This window comes from Elgaria multicarinata, chromosome 8 (genome assembly GCF_023053635.1).
Source record: "Elgaria multicarinata webbii isolate HBS135686 ecotype San Diego chromosome 8, rElgMul1.1.pri, whole genome shotgun sequence".
Classification (NCBI taxonomy): domain Eukaryota; kingdom Metazoa; phylum Chordata; class Lepidosauria; order Squamata; family Anguidae; genus Elgaria; species Elgaria multicarinata.
This window is the reverse complement of record NC_086178.1, coordinates 86181734-86207931: the sequence shown is the minus strand read 5'-3', so window position 1 is coordinate 86207931 and position 26198 is coordinate 86181734. Positions and strand designations below refer to the sequence as shown.

Sequence of the window (26198 nt, the reverse complement as noted above, 5' to 3'; positions counted from 1 at the left end):
AAAAGTCCTGGCCCATGGATTAGCTATTCATGTTTTATGGCTATGGTTGAAGTTTTCTTATCTATACCATAGGCTATTTACACAGTGTGCCATGCTGTCCTATATTACATAATAGCTCTCCTATATTACATAATATGTGTGAAAGTGTAATTGCCTGATCTGTTCAACAGATTTTATAACAATGAACCACATGATCCATACTAATTTCACCAGCCCTTGGTCCATTATTTACACAAATAACAACAAGAAAGACCAGATGTCATTTCTTTTCCAGTTATACAAAATTGCAAAGTAACTTCTTGCAGTAAAGGAAAACTGCAGCTTTCATACATCCTCAGAAGTTCTTTGGTGCCAATGTTTGAAGTCTCAACATATCAGATCCTCCACAGCATGCATAGCTCCATCACACTCACTCCTTTCCCACTTTTACTTTTCTGAAATGATGCAAGGGATTCCTGAAATACATTAGTCTGATCTTTTCCATAAAAACTTTTAAAAAAACTGGCTTCAAACTAGGCCTGGAAGAAGCCAATGTGTGGATGTGCATGAAAGGGACCTGAACTGAGGCTGGAGTGAGAGAAGATAAAGCGCTACAGCTGGCTTGGGGGAGGGGGGGTGGAGAAGGAAGAATTAAGACAAATGTATGAAGGAGAGGCCTTATCATGGAGCTGATTGCCGCTTCCATAGGGTGCCATTTTTCTGCTTCTAGATTTTCTGTATATATTTTAAATGCACTGATATCACTGTCCCTATTCACTGTTTGTGGCACAGTCAGGCTTAAACAGATAACTGGATTATTTTTTACAGTCTTAATGATGTCTGCCACTATTTCTCATTGGGATGTGACCATATAATAAATGATAACTGGATGGGCTGCTTTTGTGGGACGGCACCTTTATCATTCACTTACAGCCCCTGAATCTACCTGGAAGGAAGAACATGGAATCTGGGCTATGACATCAACTGCCAGCCATCAGTGCCAATCCCCCCTCCACCCCTTATAGTATTCCACACCTTTTGCAGATGTTAACTGTGAAAGCAAAGTATATATAAATAGCTAAAATAAGTTGGCTTTACTTTAAGAACATAAGAGCCATGCTGGATCAGACCAAGGGTCCATTTAGTGCAGCATTCTGTTCACAGAGTGGCCAACCAACTGTCTATCAGGAACCCACAAGCAGGACATGGGGGCAATAGCACCCTATGGCCCATGTTCTCCAGCAACGTGTACATAGGCTTACTGCTTCTGCTACTGGAGCTGCCTCGAATACTTTGGGTGTAATTGGTTTAAATTCTAACATTTTGATATGGATGTGTGTGTTTGCTACTGCTTAGTGAGTCTGAGTAGTTGGGTTTGCCTGTTGCTTACATTGCACTCCTTTTGGTGCCATAGAAGACCTTTTATTATCTCAGTATTTTACCATTTTAGCATCCTAGTCTTTTAGCTCTGCTGTTTTAAATCTATATTTTAAAGCTCTGCATTGCTACTAGGTTTTATTCTGGTTGCACTTTTATATTGTGGCTTTAAGCTTCCATATTTTATAATTTGTGCTGTACCCTGTGGTTTTAATTTTTATGAACCATCCAGAGAGCTTTGGCTATTGGGCAGTATACAAACAAATAAATAGTGAAAGGTTTGTTAGTAAATGTAGATTTTGTGGATGTGATGATTGCTCTTGTCTGTGAAAGGAATGTTTTTCATACATTTAGGGAAATGTTAATTTTAATGTTAGTTTGCTTATGTGGATATGAGAGTTAGGGACAAAGGAAGCTGCCTTGGTCCATCTAGCCCAGTAGTGTCATCCCCTGACAGGCAGTGGCTCTTCAGGCAGGATGCTTCTTTAAATCTACCTGGAGAAGTTGAGGATTGAACTTGAGACTTTCTGCATGCAAAGCACGTACTCTACTACTGAGTCACAGCCCCTCCTTAAATTGTGTGTAAATTAAATTAAACGTAGGAGAAGGGAGAGGAATGGCGATGCATTTCATTCCCAAAGGGAAATGCAAAAGAACAGCAATGACGTCAAAAAGCAAAATATGCCAGTTGTAGCCTTTGGCTTACTTTGTTTGCTCTCTCTGTGTGTGTCTTTCGCACGCACACGCGCGCTTTCCAAAGCTAGGGGCCTCAGGAAGAAGATGAGGGCAAGGAGGGGGGGGAAGTCTACTTGGTGTGTGTGTGGGGGGGGGGCAAAATATATAAAGAGTCTTTGTTCAGGTAGGGAATTTAATTTCCATCCAGTGCTGGTCAGCATGTCTTTAAGGAACTAAAGTGGTAGGACTTGGCTCTCAAAGAAGCATTTTTCGAGCAAGCGGGGCCGCCTGAGGACGATTTTTTTTTTAAAAAAAAGGAAGAAAATCTAACGCGACTCTCCCCACCCGCATGGGTACCCACGGGCACGGAAGAGCCGCAGGCACGCGAGGAGAGACCTTTTCCTGTCCAGTCGCCGCGTTCCCCCCTTTGCACCAACATTTTCGCCGTCTGTGGAGGTCGCGTCTAGGAGTTAGGCAGCGAGGGGAGGAGCCAGAGGAGGAGTATGAGCCGTGGGTTGGGAAGGCGGTCCAGGAAAGTGCTACGTGTCTTCTCAGCCCATATACCTACTCCCTTCCCTTTGCTGCCTTTCAGCAGCTAGCCAGCCGACTTAGCGGGAGCGAGCCACTAACCCTCTCAGTAGCCAAGGGAGCTGTTGCTGCCGGGTCGCGCGAGCCAGAAATATGTCCGACAACAAGAAGCAAAGGATGGTAGGTGCTTCCTCACTAGTTGTTCCCCTGACCTCGCCGCTGCCGCAGCAACAGACCCGCGGTGTCCTGAGGGTGGCGCTTTTGTATTTACCCCCGGCTACGCGCGCGGTTTTTCTCCTCGTGCTGCCGCCTCATTGGCTGCGCACCCCATCCCCAACCTCGGGGCAGAAGCAGTCGCGCCTCCAAAACGCCTAAGAAAGATGCTTCCCTTTTTTTGCGTGCTGGCTTGGAAGTGAAGCCCACTGGACTCGGTGGGACTTAGTCAGGATGCCTTACGTTAGAGGCTGGAAGACTTGTTCAGCAGCCGGGAACCGGGTGGAGAGATAAAGATGGGGAAGGTTTGCTGGAGGATTTGGATAGAGTAGGGTGACCATATGAAAAGGAGGACAGGGCTCCTGTATCTAACAGTTGCATAGAAAAGGGAATTTCAGCAGGTGTCATTTGTATATATGGAGAACCTGGTGAAATTCCCTCTTCATCACAGCAGTTAAAGCTGCAGGAGCTATACTAGAGTGACCAGATTTAAAAGAGGGCAGGGCACCTGCAGCTTTAACTGCTGTGATGAAGAGGAAATTTCACCAGGTTCCCCAAATGACACCTGCTGAAATCTCCTTTTCAATACAACTGTTAAAGATACAGGAGCCCTGTCCTCCTTTTCATAGGGTCACCCTAGCATAGAGACGGTGTCAGGTTACGATCCTGTGCAGATTTATTTGGGGTGAAAAGCAGCCTGCCTCACACTTTATGTTGGTCAGTGCACCAGCGGTGCTAAATGCCTCCCAAGAAACTCCAGGTTTCTCTGTAAGTGGGTTGAATGTATCCAGTGGTGTTGCTCCGTTGCTTTCATCCTTGCACAAGTGTCAAATCAAATATTTGCACATGCTGTTGTGCAACGGCTTGCGCATACTCTTGCACAAGTGTTTTCAGAACTCATTCCAAATTTATTACACAGGTATAATTTGTGCTGGTTGTGCTGCTAGCACTGCAGGGTGGGCAAATTTTGGGCTTCTGGGGCCATGTTCCCCCTCCCCCATGGGCCGCCACACATTCCATTGGGCACTGGAATATCCTTCCCTCCATGGTCTGCTTCATCACTTTTCCCCTGATTTTAGACAGAAAACCATTGCTAAGCAAACATAAAGCAGCCTAATCTTGTTTGTTTTCAAGAGAGATTTGGCTGTTTTAGGTTGCCACTACAGAGGCCTAAAACAGCCAAATCTGACTTGAAAACAAGCAAGATTTGGCCATGTTAGGCTTGCTCAGCAATGTTTTGTGCAGCATTGAGGGGCTTCAACAGGGCAGAGAGGGCTGCATGCATCCCACGGGCTGTGCGTTGCCCACCCCTGTGCTAGTGGAATAATGCCACCTCTTGTGCTTTTCTTACTCATGTTGTAGTGCTTCCAGATGGAGGGCTCCTAGCACTGCTGATTAGAAGACATTGTGCAGCAATTCTGTCTTTTTTTCCTTAATGGATTTCCTGCTGTAGGAAAAAAGATGGATGTTGTGATGGGGAAACATGGGAGGGTTATGAGAAGAAGACATAAGTCATCTGGAACACTTATAAAATTTTGTGAATGATGTAGGCTGATGAAACTCTAAAAGCCTCATCTGGAAGCACCTTTTGATGCAATCCCTATGTGTGTACACACTCCGGTTTTAAGAGTCAGGGTTGCATGTTAGGTATAGGACACAATTCAAAGTGCTGGTTATGACCTATAAAGCTCTATATGGTTCGGGTCCAGGTTATTTGAAAGAACGTATTCTCCCTTATGAGCCTGCCCGTGCTTTGAGATCTTCTGGAGAAGCCCTTCTTTCAGTCCCACCTTCTTCACAGGCACGCTTGGTGGGAACATGGGAGAGGGCCTTCTCGCTGGCAGCTCCGGTGCTCTGGAACTCTCTTCCCGGGGAAGCTAGTCTGGCTCCCTCCTTAATGGGCTTTCGGAAGCAAGCTAAAACTTTTTTGTTCAAGCTGGCCTTTGGAGAATAATCCAGCCCTCCATCTATGTTAATGTCTTATAATTTTGTTGTGTATTTTTTTAATTGTTTATGGTTTTGTTTCCCTTCCCCCCCCCTGTATATTTTAAACTTTGTAAGGCCGCCTTGAAGCCCAGCATTGGGCAAAAGGCGGGATACAATTAAATATAATAATAATAATAATAATAATAATAATAATAATAATGCTGCACTAAGTTCAATTGAACTCAGGTTTATTCCCAAGTAAACATATGTAAGAATATGCTCCAAGTCACCTTAACTTTGGTGGAATTTCCCATGCATTTGCCGGCCAAATAAAATCCCCATTATTGCTCACTCATCAACCCACTCAGTCCTACAGTTTTAATCCAGCAATAGCTGGTTCCTATGCATTTAAGCATGACTTCTGGTTTCCATCTTAAGCTAGAGAACAAAGATGATGAAATTAAAAAGAAGAAAAAGTGGCAGCCACCCATCAAGTGATAGGGCGAGAGAGCTGGGGGCTCCATTACTTACCCCATCTCTGTGATCTAGACAATGTATATTTTACAGGTATGGGAAATGGGTATCAGTGCAGATGTCCATGTTGCACTCAAATATAATCTTTAGAGGAAAGCAAAGGATCAAATGCCTTGTCTGGAAGCACCTTTTTATGCAGCCCCTATGTATGTACACACACATATGCTTAAAGATTCACGTCTGCTTCTGTGATTGAGCATCAAGCATCCTGATAGATTTAGCTAGTTATTGGGCAAGCACATTGATTTTTAATTATTCTGGAGACAGGAAGTCATTTTTTTCTTTGATAGAGTTTTCTGATTTTAAAAAGATGTTTTGGCCCTTAAGATGAGTTTTGTTGTGCTGCGTGAACTGTGAAAGAAGATGCAATTGCCACAACTACTGATGTGGATAATGTGGGGTTTGGTTAGTTTGTTTTTCTGTTTGGGTAGTCTGTTAAAGTCATCCAGCCCATCAGATGCTACAGAAAAGTGCTTAAAATCAGTTATTTAAAAAGTAGGGGTGTGCACGGACCCTCCAATCTGCTTCTCTTCCAGATTCGCAACTTCCGGATCGGATCCACTCCTCTCCACTGCGGAGCTCTGGATCCGGATTGGAGCTCCGCTTTCCCCTCATAGACTTGCATTGAAATCCAAAAATGCCTACAACTTTTTTTCTCTTAATGTTAGAAACCTCAAACTCGGCACCATGATAGCTTATCCATGTATACACATGCATGCCAAGCCTCAAGCAAATCCAAGCATCCCCTGATTTGGGGGGGATTTTTGAAAATTGGACACCCCATTTTCATAAATGGGATTTACTCCGACATTTTTACAGATAAAAACTTTGAAGTGGGCATCCTCACAGATGCCATCTAGATTCACATTCACAGCAAGTTTCAAGCAAATCCCATCATCCCCTGATTTTTGGCGGGGATTTTAACCTTTAAAGAATCACCCCTAACCCCAATTCACACCCCTTTGGTATCTCCATCAATTTTCATGTTAGAAACCTCAAACTCAGCACCATGGCACCTGATCCATGTATACACAAGCATGCCAAGCCTCAAGCAAATCCAAGCATCCCCTGATTTTGGGGGGATTTTTGAAAATCTTACACTCCATTTTCAGAAATGGGATTTACTCTGACATTTTTACAGATAAAAACTTTGAAGCGGACACCCTCACAGATGCCATCTAGATCCACATTCATGGCAAGTTTCAAGCAAATCCCACTATCCCCTGATTTTTGGCGGGTTTTTTCCCTTTTAACGTACCCCAATTCAAGTTGCATGCTAGAACTCCGTCAATTTTCATGTTAGAAACCTCAAATAAGGCACCATAACACCTGATCCATGTATACACAAGCATGCCAAGCCTCGAGCAAATCCAAGCCTCCCTGATTATTGGGGGATTTTTGAAAATCCCCCAATAAATAAATAAATAAACAAAGGAGGGGTGGAATTAAAAGCAGCAGTGTTGCTGAATAAACAACAAGCAGAATTTTTTTAAAAAGGCTATGTCTGTTTTTTACCAGTAAGGGGAAAGTGGACGTGCCCAGGGGGAGGGGGAATTATGCCAATTTGACTGGCCCTAAGTAAGTACCAGTCTTTAAGAAGCTACCTGACACTTCAACTCATGACAGGCATAGCTTCTCCACTGGTTAATCTTTGGAGGGTTCTGATGACCCTCCAAGGACAGGAGTGTGTGCACTGGGCACGTCCACATGCCCTAGGGGACCTCATCCCCTTGCACCACATCTATTCAGTTGTTCACCAAGGCTAGGGTGGGTAGCACTGCTGTGTTTCCTATCTGTTATTTGCTTAGTATATGATTTCAGGTTGTGTTTGTGCATTTGGTGGGGCTACTGTTTAAAAAAAACACTGGGAAAAGTCCGTTCAGAGACTAAGAAAAGTTTCCCAGTATCCCAAGTTACTAAGTATCCCATTTTGCTTATCCCCCCCTCCAACTTTGGGATTGGAGGATGCTTTATCAGGTGATCATGATTGGGAGTTGAATCTGCCTCTCAGCACTTCAAAAAGGTACCTCTCCATGCAAAGTGCTGAAAATAGCCTCAAAGTGACCCCCACCCATGACTCTCTAGCCACAGCGAGTTTCAAATAGATAGCTTGAAAAACAAAAAAGTTATCCACTAATCTTTTCTGCAATGCAATCCTATGGGCGAAAAAATCCAAAATGGTGGGCAGAGCACTCTGCGAAAAGAGAAGCGATCCACTTATGGTTGCTTCTCTTCGCCATGCTTCTCCAGCCACCCCCCGATCCGCTTCTAATCCGCCTGTACCAGAGGCAGATCACCCCAATCCGCTTCTGCTTCTCCGATCCGAGGAGAAGCGGATCACGCCCCTATTAAAAACCCTCTGAAGTGCCTTTCTTTGACCAAGAAACCCAGCTCTCTAAGAATCCCAGAAATTCTGTGACACCCATGATTGTTCAGTGATGAGGGAAGCATACGCACTCTGCATATGTTCAGAGGAATCCCCCTTTATATGTACCAAGCATTAAATTCTCAGTTTAAGCCCTGCTCCAATGCAAGCTGCACATTTTAAAATGATTACTGTTTTCACAAGGAGTGCTTGATTAGTTTATGGAGGGTGTTTCGGAAATTCCTACATCTGTATAATTTGTATGTAAATTCTGCATTTTTTAGAATATGTGTCTTCCGTTGAAAACTGGATTTCTTCTGCATTCTTTCTGGCATTGACACAATACACAAATGATGCACAACAGACTCAAAGGCTATATTGACATGACTTGTGAAAACACCTCACATTGGGAGTGCTTGTTTTCTGGTGCTGTGATATTCTGAAATAAAAAGACCCCCTGATGTATTTTGTCATGATGCTGAGGGCATGAATCCACAGGGCTTTAATGACTGGTGGGGAAGTATTTGAGACATTTACTTGATCAACATTGGAGTTTAGCTTGTTCACGCTCTTTCAGCATTTCCCTTTTACAGAGCTCTGCCTGCTCCCAGCCCCTCAGCTTCTGCTGCCTGAGGTGGCGGCCTCACATTACGTAATGGTACGATCGGCCCTGACAGGAATGAAAGCAAAGCGCTGTGATGGAATCGAGGGAACCTCCTGTGTAGAAGTACAAACACTTTAAAATATGGGAAGCCTTTTTAAGACAGAAATATAGCTGCTCCTACTTAACATCTGATTTAGTTCTTAAATCACGAGTAAAGAAAAGAGGAAATAAACAAACAAAAAACCCTGACAGGGAAGCACAGCTATTGTGTGCAATGGAATTCCTCCCCTGTTCACCTACAGCAGCGGTTCTCAACCTGTGGGTCGGGACCCCTTTGGGGGTCGAATGACCCTTTCACAGGGGTCGCCTAAGACCATCGGAAAACACATATTTCCGATGTCTTAGGAAACTGTATTGACTGAACTATGTCATGTATCATCTTTTGTATTATTAAAGCTATTGTTATGTGTTATTTTCATTAGCAAACGACCCCATGACAATGGATCGTGTAGAGAAGAACGGAAATAATTTTATGGTTGGGGGGTCACCACAACATGAAGAACTGTATTAAAGGGTCGCGGCATTAGGAAGGTTGAGAACCACTGACCTACAGGGTCCTGAGAGTTTTCAGAATACAGCTTGTACTGAGCAGAGAGCAGAAGGAACCAAAGTACAGGTGACAAAAGGTTGTTGCAGGGGGAAGGAGTGGCATTAGTAAAACACACCCAGATGGCTCAAGAGAATAAGCCACTTCCAGTACCCACAGCACGCACACCCACACCCATATATCAAAGAGAAAAGTCGGAGTTGTGAAAGAATTACTGGTTACAAGTTGATCCTTTGTGCACATTAAGAGACTTGCCCATTATTGGAGAGGAGAATCTTGTGATTTAGGCAGACTGGTTGTTCATTCATGGGAGTTTATAAATCAGAAAGTGCTAGGAGGTGTCTGATAAAGCTGGGCTCTTGGGTCACAGTGCTCTGCCCTGTACCTAGGAGGTCCTGCTGCATTTCATCCTGGGCTACGTCAGAGTTCATTGACTTGTAGTATCTATTCTGTCTCCACTGTAGTGCATTCTTCAGGAAGTGGCTAAGAGAAACAAGCTAGGAGAGTAGAAACACTGCATCCTCCCTCCTTCCATTATTCTCCTGGTTTTGTTCAGACTGTGACTGCTCCAACCAAGGAAATTTTCTAATGATATTTGCTTCCTTTTTAAAGTTCAGCATTATTGTTTGGCGAATTGGCACTCTGGGGTTGTGTTTCCTCGTCTGTTTGCAGAACCTTACTATGTGCAGGACTTCACTAAAAATAGATAAGATATTACTCTTTATTGTTCTTGTTTCTGTCAGTGAGCAAGGCTGGAAAAATGTTTGAAATTAATAGAAAGAAAATGTTAGGGAGATCAGAACCAAATACAGCGTAGAGAGGTACCTATAGCTGTTACTCCAAATATGCTAGACAATTTTTCTCTCTTGGCAAAATAATTCGGAGTCATCATTGAGGTTGTAGGACAGGGCTGACTTACAGATAACATAGTCAATGGTCAGGGATGATGGGAGTTGTAGGCCAAAACATCTGGAGGGCCACAAGTTGCCCAACTGTGTTGTAAGAGCCAGCCATGCAGAAGACTTGGAAAAAGATTCTGCATGTTCCTAGGCAACAACATAATATTTTGATGGGCCTGGGATTTTTGCAGGGTGTGTACACTTCCAGAGTTCACAGAACTGTCTGAAGAGGAAAGAACTATGAACCTTGAGAGCTTGTCATGCAATTGCCAACATAAATTAAGTGGACCTATGAAACATGTTTACTTTTGACTTTAGCAAAATGCCATTTTTCCTTTTATTAAGTAATAATAGTTATGTATTAAGCCTTACATAACATTATTTGGGTGTTACGGCATTACAGAAGAGCCAGTTATTTGATATGTGTGAGAACCCCATAATCTTGGCTTACACCAGAACTGGGCTTGTTAAGCAATAGTTCCAATTCTTAGGAATTGGTTAAAATAATGGGTGCACATATAAAGAGTTTAACTTGATAAACATTAGTCCCTGCTGTCCCTGCTGAAAAATCTCATCAGGAACTAATGGCCTGGGTATATTGTGGAACCTCATCCTTGAAATATTAGAAGATGCTGCTGTGTGCTTTCTGGTGTGAGGCTGGATGTGGGGAGACCATACATACCGAAAAATTGCAATTTCCCGTCCCATGAGGTTGCACTAAATGTCTTCCTTGATCTATGTCTACGCGATGTAAGCATGATTAATGAGGGTTAACCTTTGACACTTTTTAATTCTATTTTTTGTCTATACAAACAAGGTGATCAAGCCAAGTTTTCTCCATGATTAGATCGTGTGGGTTGTTGCAGTAGAACCATGCACACTTTTCCTTAGGGGACTTTAAAATGCATCTAACGTACAACAATCCAAGAAGCATCCCCTGCAAGAGACCAGAGATTTTAAAACGACAACATACAGCCCACAGCAGCGGGCTGCAAGTTCTAGTCCAACCTTCCCCAGTCTGGGGCTCTTTAGATTACAAGGCCCATCAGCCCCAGCCAGCATGGCCAATTGTTGGGGATGATGGGAGTTGTGGTTTTTTAAATTTTGTATATTTTTAATGTTTACTGTTTTTAACTTTTGTAAACCGCCCAGAGAGCTTCGGCTGTGGGACGGTATATAAATGTAATAAATAAATGAATAAATAAATAAATAAAACTAGTTAGATACATTCTGCCTCAAAGTAATCTAAATGCTCAGCATTGTTACAAGGGACATCTCAGGGTGTGTACAGCGGAGCTGTCACCTTCCCTAGCTGTATAGCAAGGAGTATGCCAGTAGATACCCTGAAGTACAGCCTTCCCCAACATGGTGTCCTCCATATAAGTTGGACTCAAGCTCCCATTATCCCCATGGGTTGGGATGATGGAAGCTGTAGTCTAAAACATCTGGAGGATGCCAGGTTGGGGAAGAATATTGTGTCTGGCCAAAAGAAACATGAGTAAAGTAATGATGACAGAAGAAGAATTAGTGACCACGTCTAACACACATCCTTTTTATCCTTTTTACTAGAACCCTGAGGTCTACCAACCAGAGCTAGGTGCAAAATACTGGTTCAAATAGACAGACGTGCTAAGATTTAAGGAACAAAGTGCCTCTGAGCATATCCTCCACCCAGGAATTTATGCTCAATACCAGAACCCAGCTCACAAGTCTTTTGACACAAAAATCCACTTCTGGTTTCCCTCCTAATTTAGGGGCAACTGGGAGTCAGAAGCCCTTGCCAATCTACTGCAAATTCCCTAAAGTTTTGCCAGTAGATCCCAATCTACCTTCTCTCCACCCCTGGCCCAGGGCATAGGAAAGGCTAGTTCTTCTTCGTGGTCTCTATGCATCACACATATGGGCTTTGCGCCTGCGCAGAGACCGAACCGGAACCTACTATAGCTGAGTGGAACGTTTTTGGCGGGAACCCCTCCACCACGCTACCGCGCATGTCCACGGAGTTCCCGCCCTTACCTCAGTTCTTCGTCGTCCGCCAGTGTGCTTAGACATAGAACCAAAACCTCTTAGCGTTTTTTCTCTAGAAATCCTTCTTTTGCTTCAAATCTCAAATCTTTGTCTTTTTCCCTCATTCTTCACTCTTTTTCCTTCTATTCTGCCTAAAAAATAAAAATAAAAAATGTTATAGTAGTTAGATTCTCCTCAGCGACTTCGGTCGCAGTGCCTAACCGCATGGCAGTAAAGGCCCCATTTCGCAAGTGTGTGAAATGTGGAGCTAAGCTCCCTCCAACTGACGGGCACTCTCTGTGCGTTCTGTGCCTAGGTGAAGGCCATAAAGTAGAGGCTTGCCATCATTGCATGGCCTTCACCAAACAAACTAGAAAAAATAGAGCCAACCGTCTTCGCTCTATTCTTTGGGAAAAAGCCCTCAGGGCCACAGACAAGACCAACACCACAAGGATGGACAAAACAGCAACCAGTAAGTCCGTTGATGACCGTTGCACTGAGGTGCACGAGCAATCCAGAGCGACTAATAGGGCTCAGATTCCCCTAACGCCTGGACGGAGTAATTAAAAGAGGGATTTCTTGCATTGTATTTTGTTCCATTGTAATGATTTTTGTTTATCCTTGCTTTTTGCCCTCCCTGTATTTTGTCTTTTGTGAAAAGTCTTGCAAAATCTGTAATCCACCAGCAAATGTATTTGCATTGTGAAGCCTTAGCCACAGATGATCTAAAAGAAGCTAGCAAGCTTAAGTTTTGTATTGCTTTAAAGGGGGGAAATGTTAGCAGAACCACCTCCATTTTTAACAGGAAACTGTAAAATCTCCATTGCACACCAAGCGAGATGTCACGTACCAAGAATGTCTTCAAGGGTGTTTCCTGTGTGACTATCTTATCTATCCAGAACAATAGCTTTATGTTCCCAGGCGGAATGTACTGTTACAGAGGAAATGTTTTGCAAAAGATAAGGGGGGGGGGGCTCTGGTGTTACATTCTGATTGGTTAATGCTGCTACTGGGCCCTGCCCCTTGAAAGCTTTAATACTGTACCATATTCCCTATGTTTTTTGTCTGATTGCTCCCTTTGAAGAGACCAGGCCTTGATTACTAATCAATAAAGCGCTTTTGAACCCTCTGTCGTTGGAATGGTAGAGTCGTGCTTAAGGGCTGTTTGGATCTCGTCCTTGGGTGAAAAGAACATTGATCTAACAAATGATCTAACAAAGAAGATCTCCAAAAAGGCCCGGACTCCCAAATCTTCTTCTGAAATGGAGAAGAAGAAGAAGAAGAAGAAGAAGAAGAAGAAGAAGAAGAAGAAGAAGAAGAAGAGAGACGCGGAGAAACCCTCTTTGGGGCATTCCGAAACGTCTGAGCCGCCTAGGAGTCAGTCTACTCCCACGGTACCGACCGCTTCGATGCCGAGGCCCCCTCGGTATCGAGATCTCAGTTGCTACCGACGGCTACACTACTGACGCAACCTCCCAGCCTATCGGAGCGCGAGCTACGTGATTCGGCTTGAGCAGCCTCTTTTCGAGAGCCGGCCAGGCCTCAAGAGCTCCAGGGATTAATCCCTTTACCACCCTCGCCAAGGCGCACACCAAGGCGTGAATGGGACAGAATATCTCAGTACTCTGATCCCCAATCAAGATATGGATACTACGAGTGGGATCGATACCGACCACATCAATATCTCCAGGAAGACCAGGGTCATTACCCGCATGAAGAGTACTATGCGCACCCTCCACCGGCATCGAGGGTATGCCGTTTACCGTTGCCTCCGCCTTCCGTCCACCAAATGTCTACGGTGTCGACCCCTCGACACCGTACACAGTCTGCAGTACCAACCGCTGCGGCTACAACGGTGCCGACGCAGGAAGAACAACACGACTTGCAAGTAGTTACCTTATCCTCACCTGAGGATAATTACCCTTCCGACTCTGACTCGAGAGTGTCGGCTACGCCATCGATACCGTCGCCAGAAGATGTGGTCCATGACAAAGACCCTTCTTCGCCTTCTGATGATATGGTCAGATTTTCTGTCCATATGCTCAGAATGGCCCAAGCGTTGGGATTGGACATCCAACAGACTGATGAATCGGTGGTTGATCCGATTTATGATGTCTTCCAATCCACAACCAACCAGCGACTAGCCATTCCTCTTCCTCACGCTTTAAAACAAACAGCTCAGCTGTCATGGAAGGCACCGGCTGCGACTCAAGCGACATCTAAAAGACTAGAGACCCTTTATCGGATCCAAGAGGAGGACATAAAGTTTTTGGTCCAACATCCTAACCCAAATTCAATAGTGGTGGAGTCGGCGCAAGGTCAGTCCCAGAAGGCTCATTCTGCACCTGTGGACAGAGAGGGCAGGAAGTTAGACCACACGGGTGCCGTGGCCAAGCTGAAAGGAAGAACAGTGAATTGGAACTGGGACGCACCGATTGAAAATCGTAGGTAAGCTTGATGCGACTTGGTTCTCCCATGCCCTTCGACTGTCGAGCGGGGATTACATCAGGCTCCCGTCGATACCGACGCTGTTGTCTCGACACCAGGGCAGGGTTCGACACGCAGATCTGTCGACCCTCAAGATGACAGCGTGGAGGATAACGACCACTCTTCCTCTCGAATTAACAATTTGACTGTAGACCATATATTGTTGGCCTCACTAAAACCTTCAACAAGGAAGTCTTACATGACGAAGTGGCAAAGATTCCAGAAGTTTGCCTCAGAGAGTAATCAACCATCGGAATCTTGCCCTATATCATTGATTCTTCAATACTTATTGACTCTCTATCAGCAAGGTCTCAAACTCACCTCAATTAGAGTTCACTTAGCTGCTATTACTGCTTATCATCGTGGCATGAATGGTTTTTCACCATTCACACATCCAACAACCAGGAAATTTCTAAAAGGACTTAAAAATACGATACCAACAGTAAAGTGTATCGTTCCACCATGGAGCCTATCAGTGGTGTTACATGTTACAGGCATTGACAAAGAAGCCCTTCGAGCCCATGGCCTTATCTGACCTTAGGCTTCTAACATTCAAGACTGTCTTTTTAGTAGCCATCACTTCTGCTAGACGTGCAAGTGAGCTTAGAGCTCTCAGGATAGATGCTCCTTACACTATCTTTCACAAGGATAAGGTTGTGTTACGCACAGACCCTGCCTTCTTGCCTAAGGTAGTGTCAACCTTTCATCTGTCCCAATATATCACTCTACCAGCTTTCTTCCCGAATCCTACAACACCTGTTGAGTCTTCTTTACATACACTCGATGTAAGGAGAGCTCTTGCCTTTTACAAGGCTAGAACAGACAACTTTAGAAAAACAAAGCAATTGTTTATTTGTTATGGAGCGCCTTCTAAGGGACTCCCTGTGTCTTGCCAGTGACTGTCACGCTGGATTGTAGAGACAATTGAACTTGCCTACTCTATCTCCAAGTTAGACCTTTTAAAACCTGTGACAGCTCATTCCACTAGAGCCGTCGCAACATCTGTTGCCTTCAGCAGAGGTGTTCCCTTGACAGAAGTTTGTAGAGCTGCGACGTGGTCCACTCCGTCCACGTTCGTTAAACACTACAGTTTGGACACCCGTGCAAGACAGGACTGCTCATTTGGGAGGACAGTGCTTTCGGAGATCCTCAGATGATGCACCAACCCACCTCCAAAGGTATGTCAGCTTGCTACTCGCCCATATGTGTGATGCATAGAGACCATGAAGAAGAAATGCAGGTTGCTTACTTGTAACTGTAGTTCTTCGAGTGGTCATCTATGCATTCACACAACCCACCCACCATCCCCTCTTGGTGGTGTGAATCTTCCATATGACACAGTTTTATGTGGAATGTACTTTGTGAATCTTACATATGACACAGTTTTATGTGGAATGTATTTTATTTTATTTTACACTCATGTTTATGGGGGCACAGTGTCGGACTCCTGTAAACTGAGGTAAGGGCGGGAACCCCGTGGACATGCGCGGTAGCGTGGGGGAGGGGTTCCCGCCAAAAACGTTCCACTCAGCTATAGTAGGTTCCGGTTCGGTCTCTGCGCACGTGCAAAGCCCATATGTGTGAATGCATAGATGACCACTCGAAGAACTACAGTTACAGGTAAGCAACCTGCATTTGTAGTTGCTTACACCTCACTTATGGGAGCATAGATGGGTAGCGAGTGGGACGTTTGGTTTTGCCTCACACTTAGCTAGGGTTAAAGTTGTTATGGTGCAATCCTATGCATGTTTAGACAAAAAAAGGCCTACCACTCCCAGCATGGCTGGCTGGGGCATGCTGGGACTTACAGGACTTTTTTACTGTCTAAACATGCATAGGTTTGGGTCCTTAATCTCCAATTTTCTCTCAGTTTGAGATTGTTTCAAAATGATTCTCATGTCACCTGATTTTATTAAATCTTTATTTGATAAGGTCAATCCTAATTACCTTCAATTGACAAACTCTAAGACGAGTGGATTTTTGCATTTCCCTACTGTCACTATGGCCTCCTGCTGCAGTCCCACAAGAGTGACAATCTCTTTACATGAGGAGAGAAAGAGGAAGCAGCAGTGACTATGTGGCCCATTCAGGGGCTGTTTTTATCATGCTGCTTATGGTGGCACATTCCATTAAAAAAAAGAAAAAAAGACAGATTAAAAGGGGTCTATTTTGCAACGGAAAAATGAGCGGAAGTAGCCAGAGGCACATGGGAGGTGGACATCGTCATCTAGGACTCACAAACATCCATAAGCAGGCTGTAGTTTTGGCTTTTCTGGTGAGGAAAATGGTTCATTCCCTGATTGCTTTTCATGTCTTCCCTATGAATGGATCAATTTCCGTGTTCTTGCACAATGCCACTGTGGTGTTCTTGCATGACTACCAGTGAACAGCAGCTAATATCCATGGTGATTCACCATTGCATAATATCCAAAGAGAATATGAAATGACTTTGTATTGTCTCTTTTTAATTCTTCCATATGTTAAGTGAATGACATGCTGCCTTTCCATTTTACGCACATGGGGTAAAATGTGTTTAAATGTGTGTAAAACACAATTTTACCTTGTTTTTAATAATGAATCACCAAAAAAAAGAAGAAAAGGATAAGCCTATGTCTTTGGAGAAAGAATGTGATAGGAAAAAAATAATGTGATAAAAAAATGATACTAAAGAGAAATAACTCTAAGGCTATGATCTTAGGCACACTTATCTGGGACTAAGCCCAGTGGGAGTTACCTCTGAGTAAACATGTGAAAGGTTGGGTGGTAAACCATTAAACCTGGAAATTGTGAAACCATTTGATCTGGAGTTAGATAGCTGGATGGATAGCTACATTTTCCACAGGACAAGATGTATCTTATTAAAACAACAACTGCATCATTTGGCTGTGGTGAAGAAAGGTCAACATTTATAGCATACAAGGAGAAATGATAAATAGATAGAACAGCTGTAAACTAGGCTTTCCTGGCTTGGGAATCATTGATCACTCGGGACCCAATCATGGAAGTTTTACTTTGCTGTTGTTATTTGGAAATTTGTGTTCTATCCTTTGAGAGGTGTCACAGGAGACAAAGAGGCTGGGTTAAATAGAAAGAATGGATGAAACAAAGACTTTTCAAAAACGAATATATATGTTTGTCTCCAAAGAGTTATGAATTGAAAGATTTTTTTTTAAAAAAAATCCTGTTTGTACTCATGGATGATTGTGAATTCATATTGGTATAGTCATTGGGGAGTGGGGGAGGACCCAGCCTTTGTAGCTTTAATGCATTGTATCTAGTTGTAAAATAATATTTCTAGAGTGATATGCTGCTATTCAATCCCATTCACTGTACAATAACATGGGCAATTTAATGCCTGTAAAGGTAGTACAAAAAGAACTAATGGGATATTAAGTGATAACAATAACTTGTTTTCCTAGAATCTGGATAATAGCTAGTTCGGCTGTTTTGCTCTCTGGAATGGAAAAATCAACTTTTAAAATTGTCAGTTGTAAGGATACTTCACGCCTTCAGAACAAATGCTCTTGGGTTGGCTACAATGTAATAAAAAATGCTAAATCAATCATAAATTCAATAAAACAGCCATTTTAGAGGTATTGGAATAAAACCTAATAATTCTTTCACATGTTTCATGCTATTTTTTAGCACAATATAGTAGCTTCTTTGTGGTTTCTCATTGGCGATGGAAGTAATATGGACATTTACTATTTTGCCATGCAGCAAACAGTGGGGATTCCTCTCCCCTCATCCTCTGCAATGCCTGTTAGGGTGGGGCAGGGGCTGTGGAGGGGGTGGAGCTTTGGGGCAGAGCAGGTACGCCCTACAGTGGAGATACAGGTTTCTGTGGCCCAGATGTAGAACGTTCACAGGTCAGAGGTTCTGCAGCCCTAGGTTAGAATAAACACTTTACTGTTCAGAGAATGGGGATGAGCTACCTCTCAAAATGATTTATATGCTAATCCTAGAGTAGGAACACAATTTAATGGTAGATACTATGTCTATATAACTAGGACTAGTGGACAATTAATCTGACCAGGAAGGCTAGGGACACCTTTTTTCTAACAAACCTGATCATTCAATTTGTGCCATCAGTAAAGAAATTCCTTAGTAACCACGATTGACTGCTTGATTTCATCACGTTGTAGGTTCTCAAAATATTTCAGAAATACTCGTATATTGATATTTTGGTGATACGCAAATTCATTTAACTTTAATTAAATTAATTGGCTATAAAAAGCAGATGATGAGTCACCTAAGTATATTTGCTGTTTGACAACCCTATTTTTTAAAAGTACAATGTTAATGCATATTTTTAATTCTGGGACTAGTGGTTTGGGGGGTTCACTCCCAGTTGCCAAGAGAGATGACAATCTTTATCCTTTCAAAACCCTTTGTTTAAATAACATCTATGAATAAGGATCCTTTGGTTAAATAATGTCTATGAATCCCTTATAGAGATGAGTTGATAGTCTTACTCTATAGCGAAAAAGGGTTCACTTTATTGACTTGCTATAATAACGAACACTAACCTGACAGCCTTGTTGGCAGCCTAGAAGTCAAAAGATAATGAATGACCTGTGAGTGAATGATTGTCTCACTCCAGCAGTAATATCTGAAGGCCATGACTGTCATATGCTGGTAAAACAGACTGAAACAAGCTGTCAATGTATACTTCAGGACTGTGAGCTAATGAACATTAGATTAAAAACTCATGGTTCCACAATGGAACCTGACTAAAAAAGCAGCATATGGGTGTTAATTGTACCTCTTTGTACTACTTCCAATTCCCCCTGAAATTTGATTTACAATTAAACTTCAGCTTGCTCCAAAGCAGTTTGATTAACCTTACTGGGTCTACTATAAAACAATTATATCACAGTATCACTGTTCTTTAGATTCCAAGATTTTAGTATTTTAGGGATTTCCTGTTCAAATCAAAAACTAAAAAAAAACAAATGTGTAATTTGCTGCTCATTTGGGGTTATTCTGAGAGACAGATGTGGAATAGTGTTTTGGTGTCCTTTTTGGCTGGGGAAATACTACAGAATGGAGGGACCTCATGCAAGTAGATAAGGGGGCAGGGGAACAAGGGAGTTGAGGCAAATGCATGGGTTTCCCAAAGTATTTAAAAAGCTGCCTCAAAATAATAACACACATTATTATTTATTTTGACTTATAATGGATACAGAAAAATAGAAACCTACTTCACTAAGTATTTAAAACAAGTCTATGCTTATGGAAGAATAAAAACAATAAGGTGTGCACAAGGTATAAGAATGCAATGACATTTTGATTCGCTTTATATTGTTGTTTTAGCAAAACTGTGCTGTTTTTGTAGTTCTTCCATGGGGGCATTTCATTAATGTAGTGTTTTCTAGCCTCTGCTCATTAGGGACATTCTTTGGCTGGAAATAAATCCTTAGAGAAGGATCCTCATGGGACGTTGCTGTCTGCAGAAGGTTATAAAATCTGGGTAGCTTGTGCTATGTATACAGTTGTTTATTTTCTGTGCTAAATTGTGTTAGAAAACTGTAAGGTCTAATTCATTTAAACAATCTGTTCATACAGGCCCTAGACATTGTTAACTACATCCTAGACCAAGTCAATATACTGCCATAAGTCTAATGTCATGATGCCTCCAAAACTTTTCTCCTGTGTAGAAAAGCCAACTTGAAATCCAGAGATATGCAGTAATTAACTTTCGTTACTATGCTCTGCCTTATTTTGCACATTGATTTTAAATCAAAACAGATAACTCAAATATGGACAGACCTTCCATTGAAGAGCTATTTATTTGTCATAAGAGCAAGAGAGAGAGAGAGAGAGAGAAAGAGAGAGAAGTTTAAAAATTCCAAATGCCACAACTACTGTGCTTCAAACCAAATATACTCTGAGAACAGATAGCAGTTGTTGCATACCTATATTAGTCATTTTCATTTGACAAAGGTTTCCATGCCTGGTCACCTGGGTATAATTCTTAGTTGCCACAGTCAACCAGGGGAGTAGCTATTTACATTATTGTATTCTCGTCAAAGATATGTAGCTTTTGTACAATGGTGCATTGGGACTGTCATTAGCTGTGACTGCATAGAAGGAAAATAATGCAACCATGTGTCCTAAAGGCACTAAATCAAGCATATGGACTTTGTTTGCAAAGGCTAAACGGTTGATGATTCAGCTCTTTTTTCCAGCAATAGAACAGGATATGTTTAAGCTACTAGGCTACAGGGAATGTATGCCTATCTCACTGCTGATTCTGTTGGCAAAATAGCTATTAACTATCTAGTTAAACTCTGCTCTACTTTGGCAAACACCTAGTATGGGAATTTTAAGAGAAGCATCATTGTGCAGCAATCCAGGGGAACAATACTGTTAACTTGTATCCCTCCCTTCACAGGCAATCAAAACATACTGTTACTTGTCAAATAGCGAGTTCTGGGTGGGGTGGGGTGGGGTGGGGTGGGGTTACTTACAGCCATTCAGAGTCCAGACAAGTTGGACTGCATATTACACAGACAGAAGTAGTAGACTGAGATGGTAGAATTCTGGACTGCATCAGTTCAGGCTTCAGTAGGTGGAAGGTCTTGATTTAGAAGCTTTCCAGAGAGAGAGAGAGAGAGAGAGAGAGAGAGAGAGAGAAAGAGAAATAATTATGTATTTAGTAAACTAGCATAGTGAAGAGAAATGGCCCTCTCTTTGAAGTGGTAGTTTACTCTCTGCAGGGAGCTTATTACATAGCACAGCATAAAAATATGACACCTGCAGTTTGTCACCACTATAGCAAGGATAGGTAAGATGGTGCCCATAGGTACCAATGGACACCTTTCTTGCCATCCACTAAGGTGCCCTCCCCATCCCCTTTATATATATATATATATATCACATTTTCTTATTTGCAAATGGGATTGCTGTGATAGGGGGTTCTATTGATGTAGAAAACTATGGGTTGAAAGGAACAGTTTCAGAACTACCTCTGTCTTATACTCAGTATTTTGGGCAGGTGACTTGTCGTTTGTGGCTAGCCACAACTCCAGTGGCAGCCATTTTGTGGTGTTGCCCAGGAGCGTTTCTCATATATACTGATGGCCGTAAAAGGTTGCCTCCCCGCTGCACTACAGTGTAGTGGTATAGCTCTACCTAATTTTGCATAATGCATAGAAAGGCTTCAATCCAAGGTGTGAATGTATGCTTCTCCATCTTTAACTAAAAGGCCACATTAGTCTGCATAACAAATAAGTTCTGTTTACCCTGCTGAAATTTTGTGTTCATAATAATATATCTGTGTTTGCAAAAGCAGCTGTGAGAAACTGGGTCTTAAAGTTTTTTATGGTTCTGTGATCCCCCAACTCAGAGTGATAGGTGTAAACAGTGTGATGTTGAGATTTATGACTCTGTTCCCATGTGAAAACTTTAATTTGGTTCCAGATTATACGATGGAGGACAAAAACGGAATTTATTTCTCAGAAACTGTAAGAGTTATTTTAAGACTCTCTCAGGTAGAAAAATAGCCTTTTATTCCCTCATGCTTTCCTCTTCTTCTCTGCCAAAAACCTACGTTCCACACAGCTGCCAAAACTACCTCTGCATTAAGAAGATGATGGCGAACTCAGGTGGGTAATGTGGTGAAAGTGGGCATTCACAGGGAGAAGAGATGCTCCATTTTCCATTTTACCCATGCCTATCATTAAGCTTAGATGACCAGTATAATGTTTTGGGAGTTATAGGAAAAGACAGGATCCACTTTCATCACTGCTAATGACTGCATGGAGGTGGGGGCTAGTACTGTATCTTGGCTCACAGCAATGAAGATGAGAATGGTCAAGCAAGAATTCATGCCTCTGCTTGCTGACTGTCCAAGCTTCTTTCGGGAATTCAGAGAAAGGAAGATGCTAAAACAATAAAGATAAAAATTAACACAGAGACACAAAAAATGTGATTGTCTATAAACGATGGAGTTGCAAATGCAAAGTAAAAGAAGTCACCAGATACAAAGTGCAGGAAACCAAGGCCATCCAGAAAAAACATGATCAAATAAGATACATGAAGAACATCTGCACAATAATAGATACAACATGGAGAGAGAGAGAGAGAGAGACAGCGAGAGAGATAAGTACAAAAGAAGCACAAATAGCAGGTCAGTAGTCCAACTGCTATCAGTTGCACGGCTCAACAGGAGGTTCAGTAAGCCACCCTATTTAATGAAAACTTCGGCCATGAACATAAACAGTGCATGAAAGTATTCTGATGAATATACTGAAAACAAGCATTTAATTTTTCTGCAATTGCCCAAACCATTAAAAGTTCTCTAGAAGCTGGAGACTTTATTTTGCCAAGGAAGGGAGTTCGTTTTCAATTAAGATGGTAACGTTAATGTTTCCATTTCGAGTCCCCCTCCCACTCTGTAACATACAGTAACACACCCAGGTTGTGGTGTGTGTCGTGCGTTTAGCTGCCCCTGCCAACCACAGCTAAGCTGTGTAGGAATAGTGGAGAAAATATACCTTGCAATGCTCTCATGATGAAGGGTAAGGTAAACAATGCTAGATGTTACCGTGACACAATGGAGCTGTTTTTAGTGACTGTCTTGGGTTGAGTGTAACTTATAGCTCCACAAGGATGCATGTTACTGTTTTTAGCTGCTCTCTAGAATTGTGCAGCATACAGACTGCTCTACTGTTCCTTCCCCATTTTACTCACAACAGTCTATGAGACAGGTTAGGCAGAGTGTGCTTCTCTCAGTGAGCAAAATTGCTCTGAGCAGGGATTCGAACCAAATCCTCCTGTATCCAAACCTAACATAATGCATCCACTATACCACGGTGGTCCATTCATTGAAAATCAATTGGAACATTTATTTTCACTGTAGTGTATTTTAGTTTTATACCAGAGCTACTTGCATAGAAAGCCAAGTTAGTTTCTAGATTCAATGACTATAAAAAAACCAAACATATTTTCTTCCATCTAATATTCTGTCCTACTTCAGTTCAAGATAATCCTTTACCGAAATGTATACCCCCATCCCTATGATTTTTCTATACTTCCTTTAGTTCACGTAAGCCCTGTTCGTGCATTATTGGCACATATAACAGGCACCTCAACTCTTTGTGTGATCAAGAACCCTGCATTTCTGTGCAAGTAGAAGCTCCCTTCAGATCTTGACCCTTAACATAGAAAGGTTTGGGGTTGAAGGGATGGAGTCGGCACATTAGGGAATTTGGGAGAAGGGGCAATGTGCAAATCCCCATGCCCTTACATGTGTTGTACCCTGTTCTGGCATAATATCACAACAGGATTCCTGTGTCATGCAATTCTAATTATGCAAAGGAAGATGTTTTTGTTTTATTTTTTAAAATTAACTGTTCACCTCTTATTAATTCTTAAGAGATCCATCTTGAAAGCAATTAATGTTATTTTAGACAAGGTGTGAACTAATTTTTAGAAACTGCATGCTTTCAGAGTGAGCTTAATATTTAATCTATCATACACAAAAGCATCTGTGTCCGTATGGATAAACTTGCATTTTCAAACTAAAGGGGTACTTTGAAATAATTGCAGGGAGTCTTTTGGCTGACCACAGACTCAGTGATTGTTTCATATTTTACACAATCAAGGCATTCATGGCTTGCTTTTTTCAAGTGGCACCTGTAGATCACAGGCCTGTTCTCTGTCCTCTTTTCTAAGTCTAATTGCTTCATGGGTCTGAGATTTTGGGGGAGGCAGAGTTGCAATGTGGAGAGGGGGGAGGAATAACCCTTCCCTATTTGTATGGCAGCCAACATCCAGCAAGTGCTTTAGAAAATGAGTTACTGGCATTGGTGTTAAAAGCAGGGCATCCCTCCCAGTTCAGTTTTACATGGGCTGACATGGAGGCCACCCTCAAAAGATCATTTTCAAGATCATATATCACTGGATAGCATGGTATGGTTTGGGCTACCTTTGGGGAAACTGTCACAGCTCTGAAAGTAATAAACATATTGGGACATTCTGTAAACTAAAATTAAGGTAGTGCATATAATAGCAGTGGAGGTATACTTTCAACAGGTAAAGTGCTATAAGGGCTTGAGTGACAAAAACAATGAAAACTATAGCATGGCTTTGGAACGCCATACCACTTAATCATTCTGCACAGCTCTTTCAAGCCTATTACATATTTGTTAGTCAATGCATTTCCTATAATTTGATGCATGGACTGTCTGGACTGTAGTAATATTTCAAAAGATATGACTGTACATAGGAAATACAGCCACAGGGCCAGCCTCAGGGGTGGGTGAGCTGGGCGGTTGTCCAGGACGCCAAGCTGAGCTTAGTGGCTGTGGGTTTTTTTTAATGCAGTGTCTGCAGTGAACCAGAATGGGGAAAGCAAGTGTTTGTAATCTTTCAATCTTCCTTCAATTAATTTTTAAGTATTCCCCCCCCCCCCAATTTCCACTTTGATGTCATTTGTGGTAGATTTCCTTTGAGGCAATATTACAGAGCACATAACACTTCAAATACTGTAAACACCTCAAGCACGATATAAATAATAATAAAATAAAGCCACAAGCTGTAAAAGGTCAGCTAGATACCTTTTTATTTATAACTTTATTATTTTTAATGATGAAAATAATGAATATTCTAAAATAAAGAATGCTTACCAAAAGATAGGAACTGCTAAAACAAAACAAAACATTCTAAGTAAAACCTCATCAACAACTTTATTACGGTCACTGACCAGACTTTACACATGCACAAGAGTAGGGCAAAATTACATACAGATTTGAAAAGTATGCAGCAGAATCAATTCTGGAGAGACCTTATTCTCATAGCATTCAAAAAGAATTTTGCAAAAGCCTCGATTGTGTCTCTGTCCTTTGTGGCCCTGAAGCAATGAAGAGGTGCATTAATTTCTAAACTGTGTCAAGTAATAATTTCTCTCTAATCTTTGTATAAAAACAACAACAGAGTAAAACGTGGACAACCGATTCAATTTCATTGGTTCCACATGGGCACAAGCGATATGCCATGATTCCAAGCCCTCCCACGAAGAGATGTGAGACGACAAAGAGGTCTGCCATGCAATGAGCAAACCATGTTATACATAATATAACTTTAGGAATATAAAGTTTGCTTTATGTTCCTAAAGCAGCCTTCCTCCATCTGGTGCCCTCCAGATGTTTTGGACTACATTAGCCAGCATTCCTGACCATTGAACATCCTGTCTGAGGCTGAGAGGAGACAAAGTCCAAAATATCTGGAGGACAACAAAGGGTGCAATCCTATGCATGTTTAGGCAGAAAAAAGTCCCACAACTCCCAGCATTCCCAGCCATGAAAGACTTATTTCTGTCTAAATATGCATAGGATTGTGCCCAGAGTGAACTTTAGATCTGTAAAGAGGGTTTAAAAAGAAATATTCCTTATTTTTCCATTTTTCCTCAAAGTCTCCATTCCTAAACACACCCACCCCAAAGTAGGAATTCCTCCCATGACTTCAAAATCTCCAGAAATTTTACATCTCTTTCTGAACACATAGAATCTCCTAATTTTTTTCAGTGATTTTTTTTTACACCATCTGCATGTTATGTCCGATGTGTAGGGAGACCCTCAGAGATTATGAATGCAGCTTTGTCACCATCATCTTTTGAGGCTGAATAGGCATTTCACATCCTGTGAGCAGCTTGACTGCTGAGACCAGGTCATGCAGAACTTATTTTCTGGTTTGATCATTCTGTGTGATGCCACTGACTCCATTGTGCCTCTTGGAAATTTTGTTTGAATTCATAATTGGACGGATATATGACATGTTAATACGTTTTACTCTCTGTCCTAGTGTGTGCACTGTAAGATGCATACATTGCCAGTTCTATCCACACGTCACCCAAGCCAGCATTTCCCATATGCTAGCCAATTGCCCAAGGGTGTAATGTGGTTTTAACTGGATAATGGTATGGCCTTACAAAGCCGTATTTTTGGCTTAATTTCTGGTGTCTTTGTTGCTCAAGCCCTTAAAGCGCTTCAT

The 26198-nt window shown here is 42.1% G+C and overlaps 1 protein-coding gene across 2 annotated transcripts in view; it reads left to right on the top strand.

Annotated features, from left to right (window-relative positions):
• The first annotated feature begins 2575 nt into the window (after nt 1-2575).
• The window catches only part of PAPSS2 (3'-phosphoadenosine 5'-phosphosulfate synthase 2), a 67897-nt gene continuing 44274 nt past the window's right edge, over nt 2576-26198 (top strand). For both annotated transcript variants that reach the window (XM_063132928.1, XM_063132927.1), the window contains exon 1: nt 2576-2739. In XM_063132928.1, the coding sequence (XP_062988998.1) occupies nt 2713-2739 (27 nt within the window). In that variant the 5' untranslated portion in view covers nt 2576-2712. The remainder of the gene's footprint in view (nt 2740-26198) is intronic.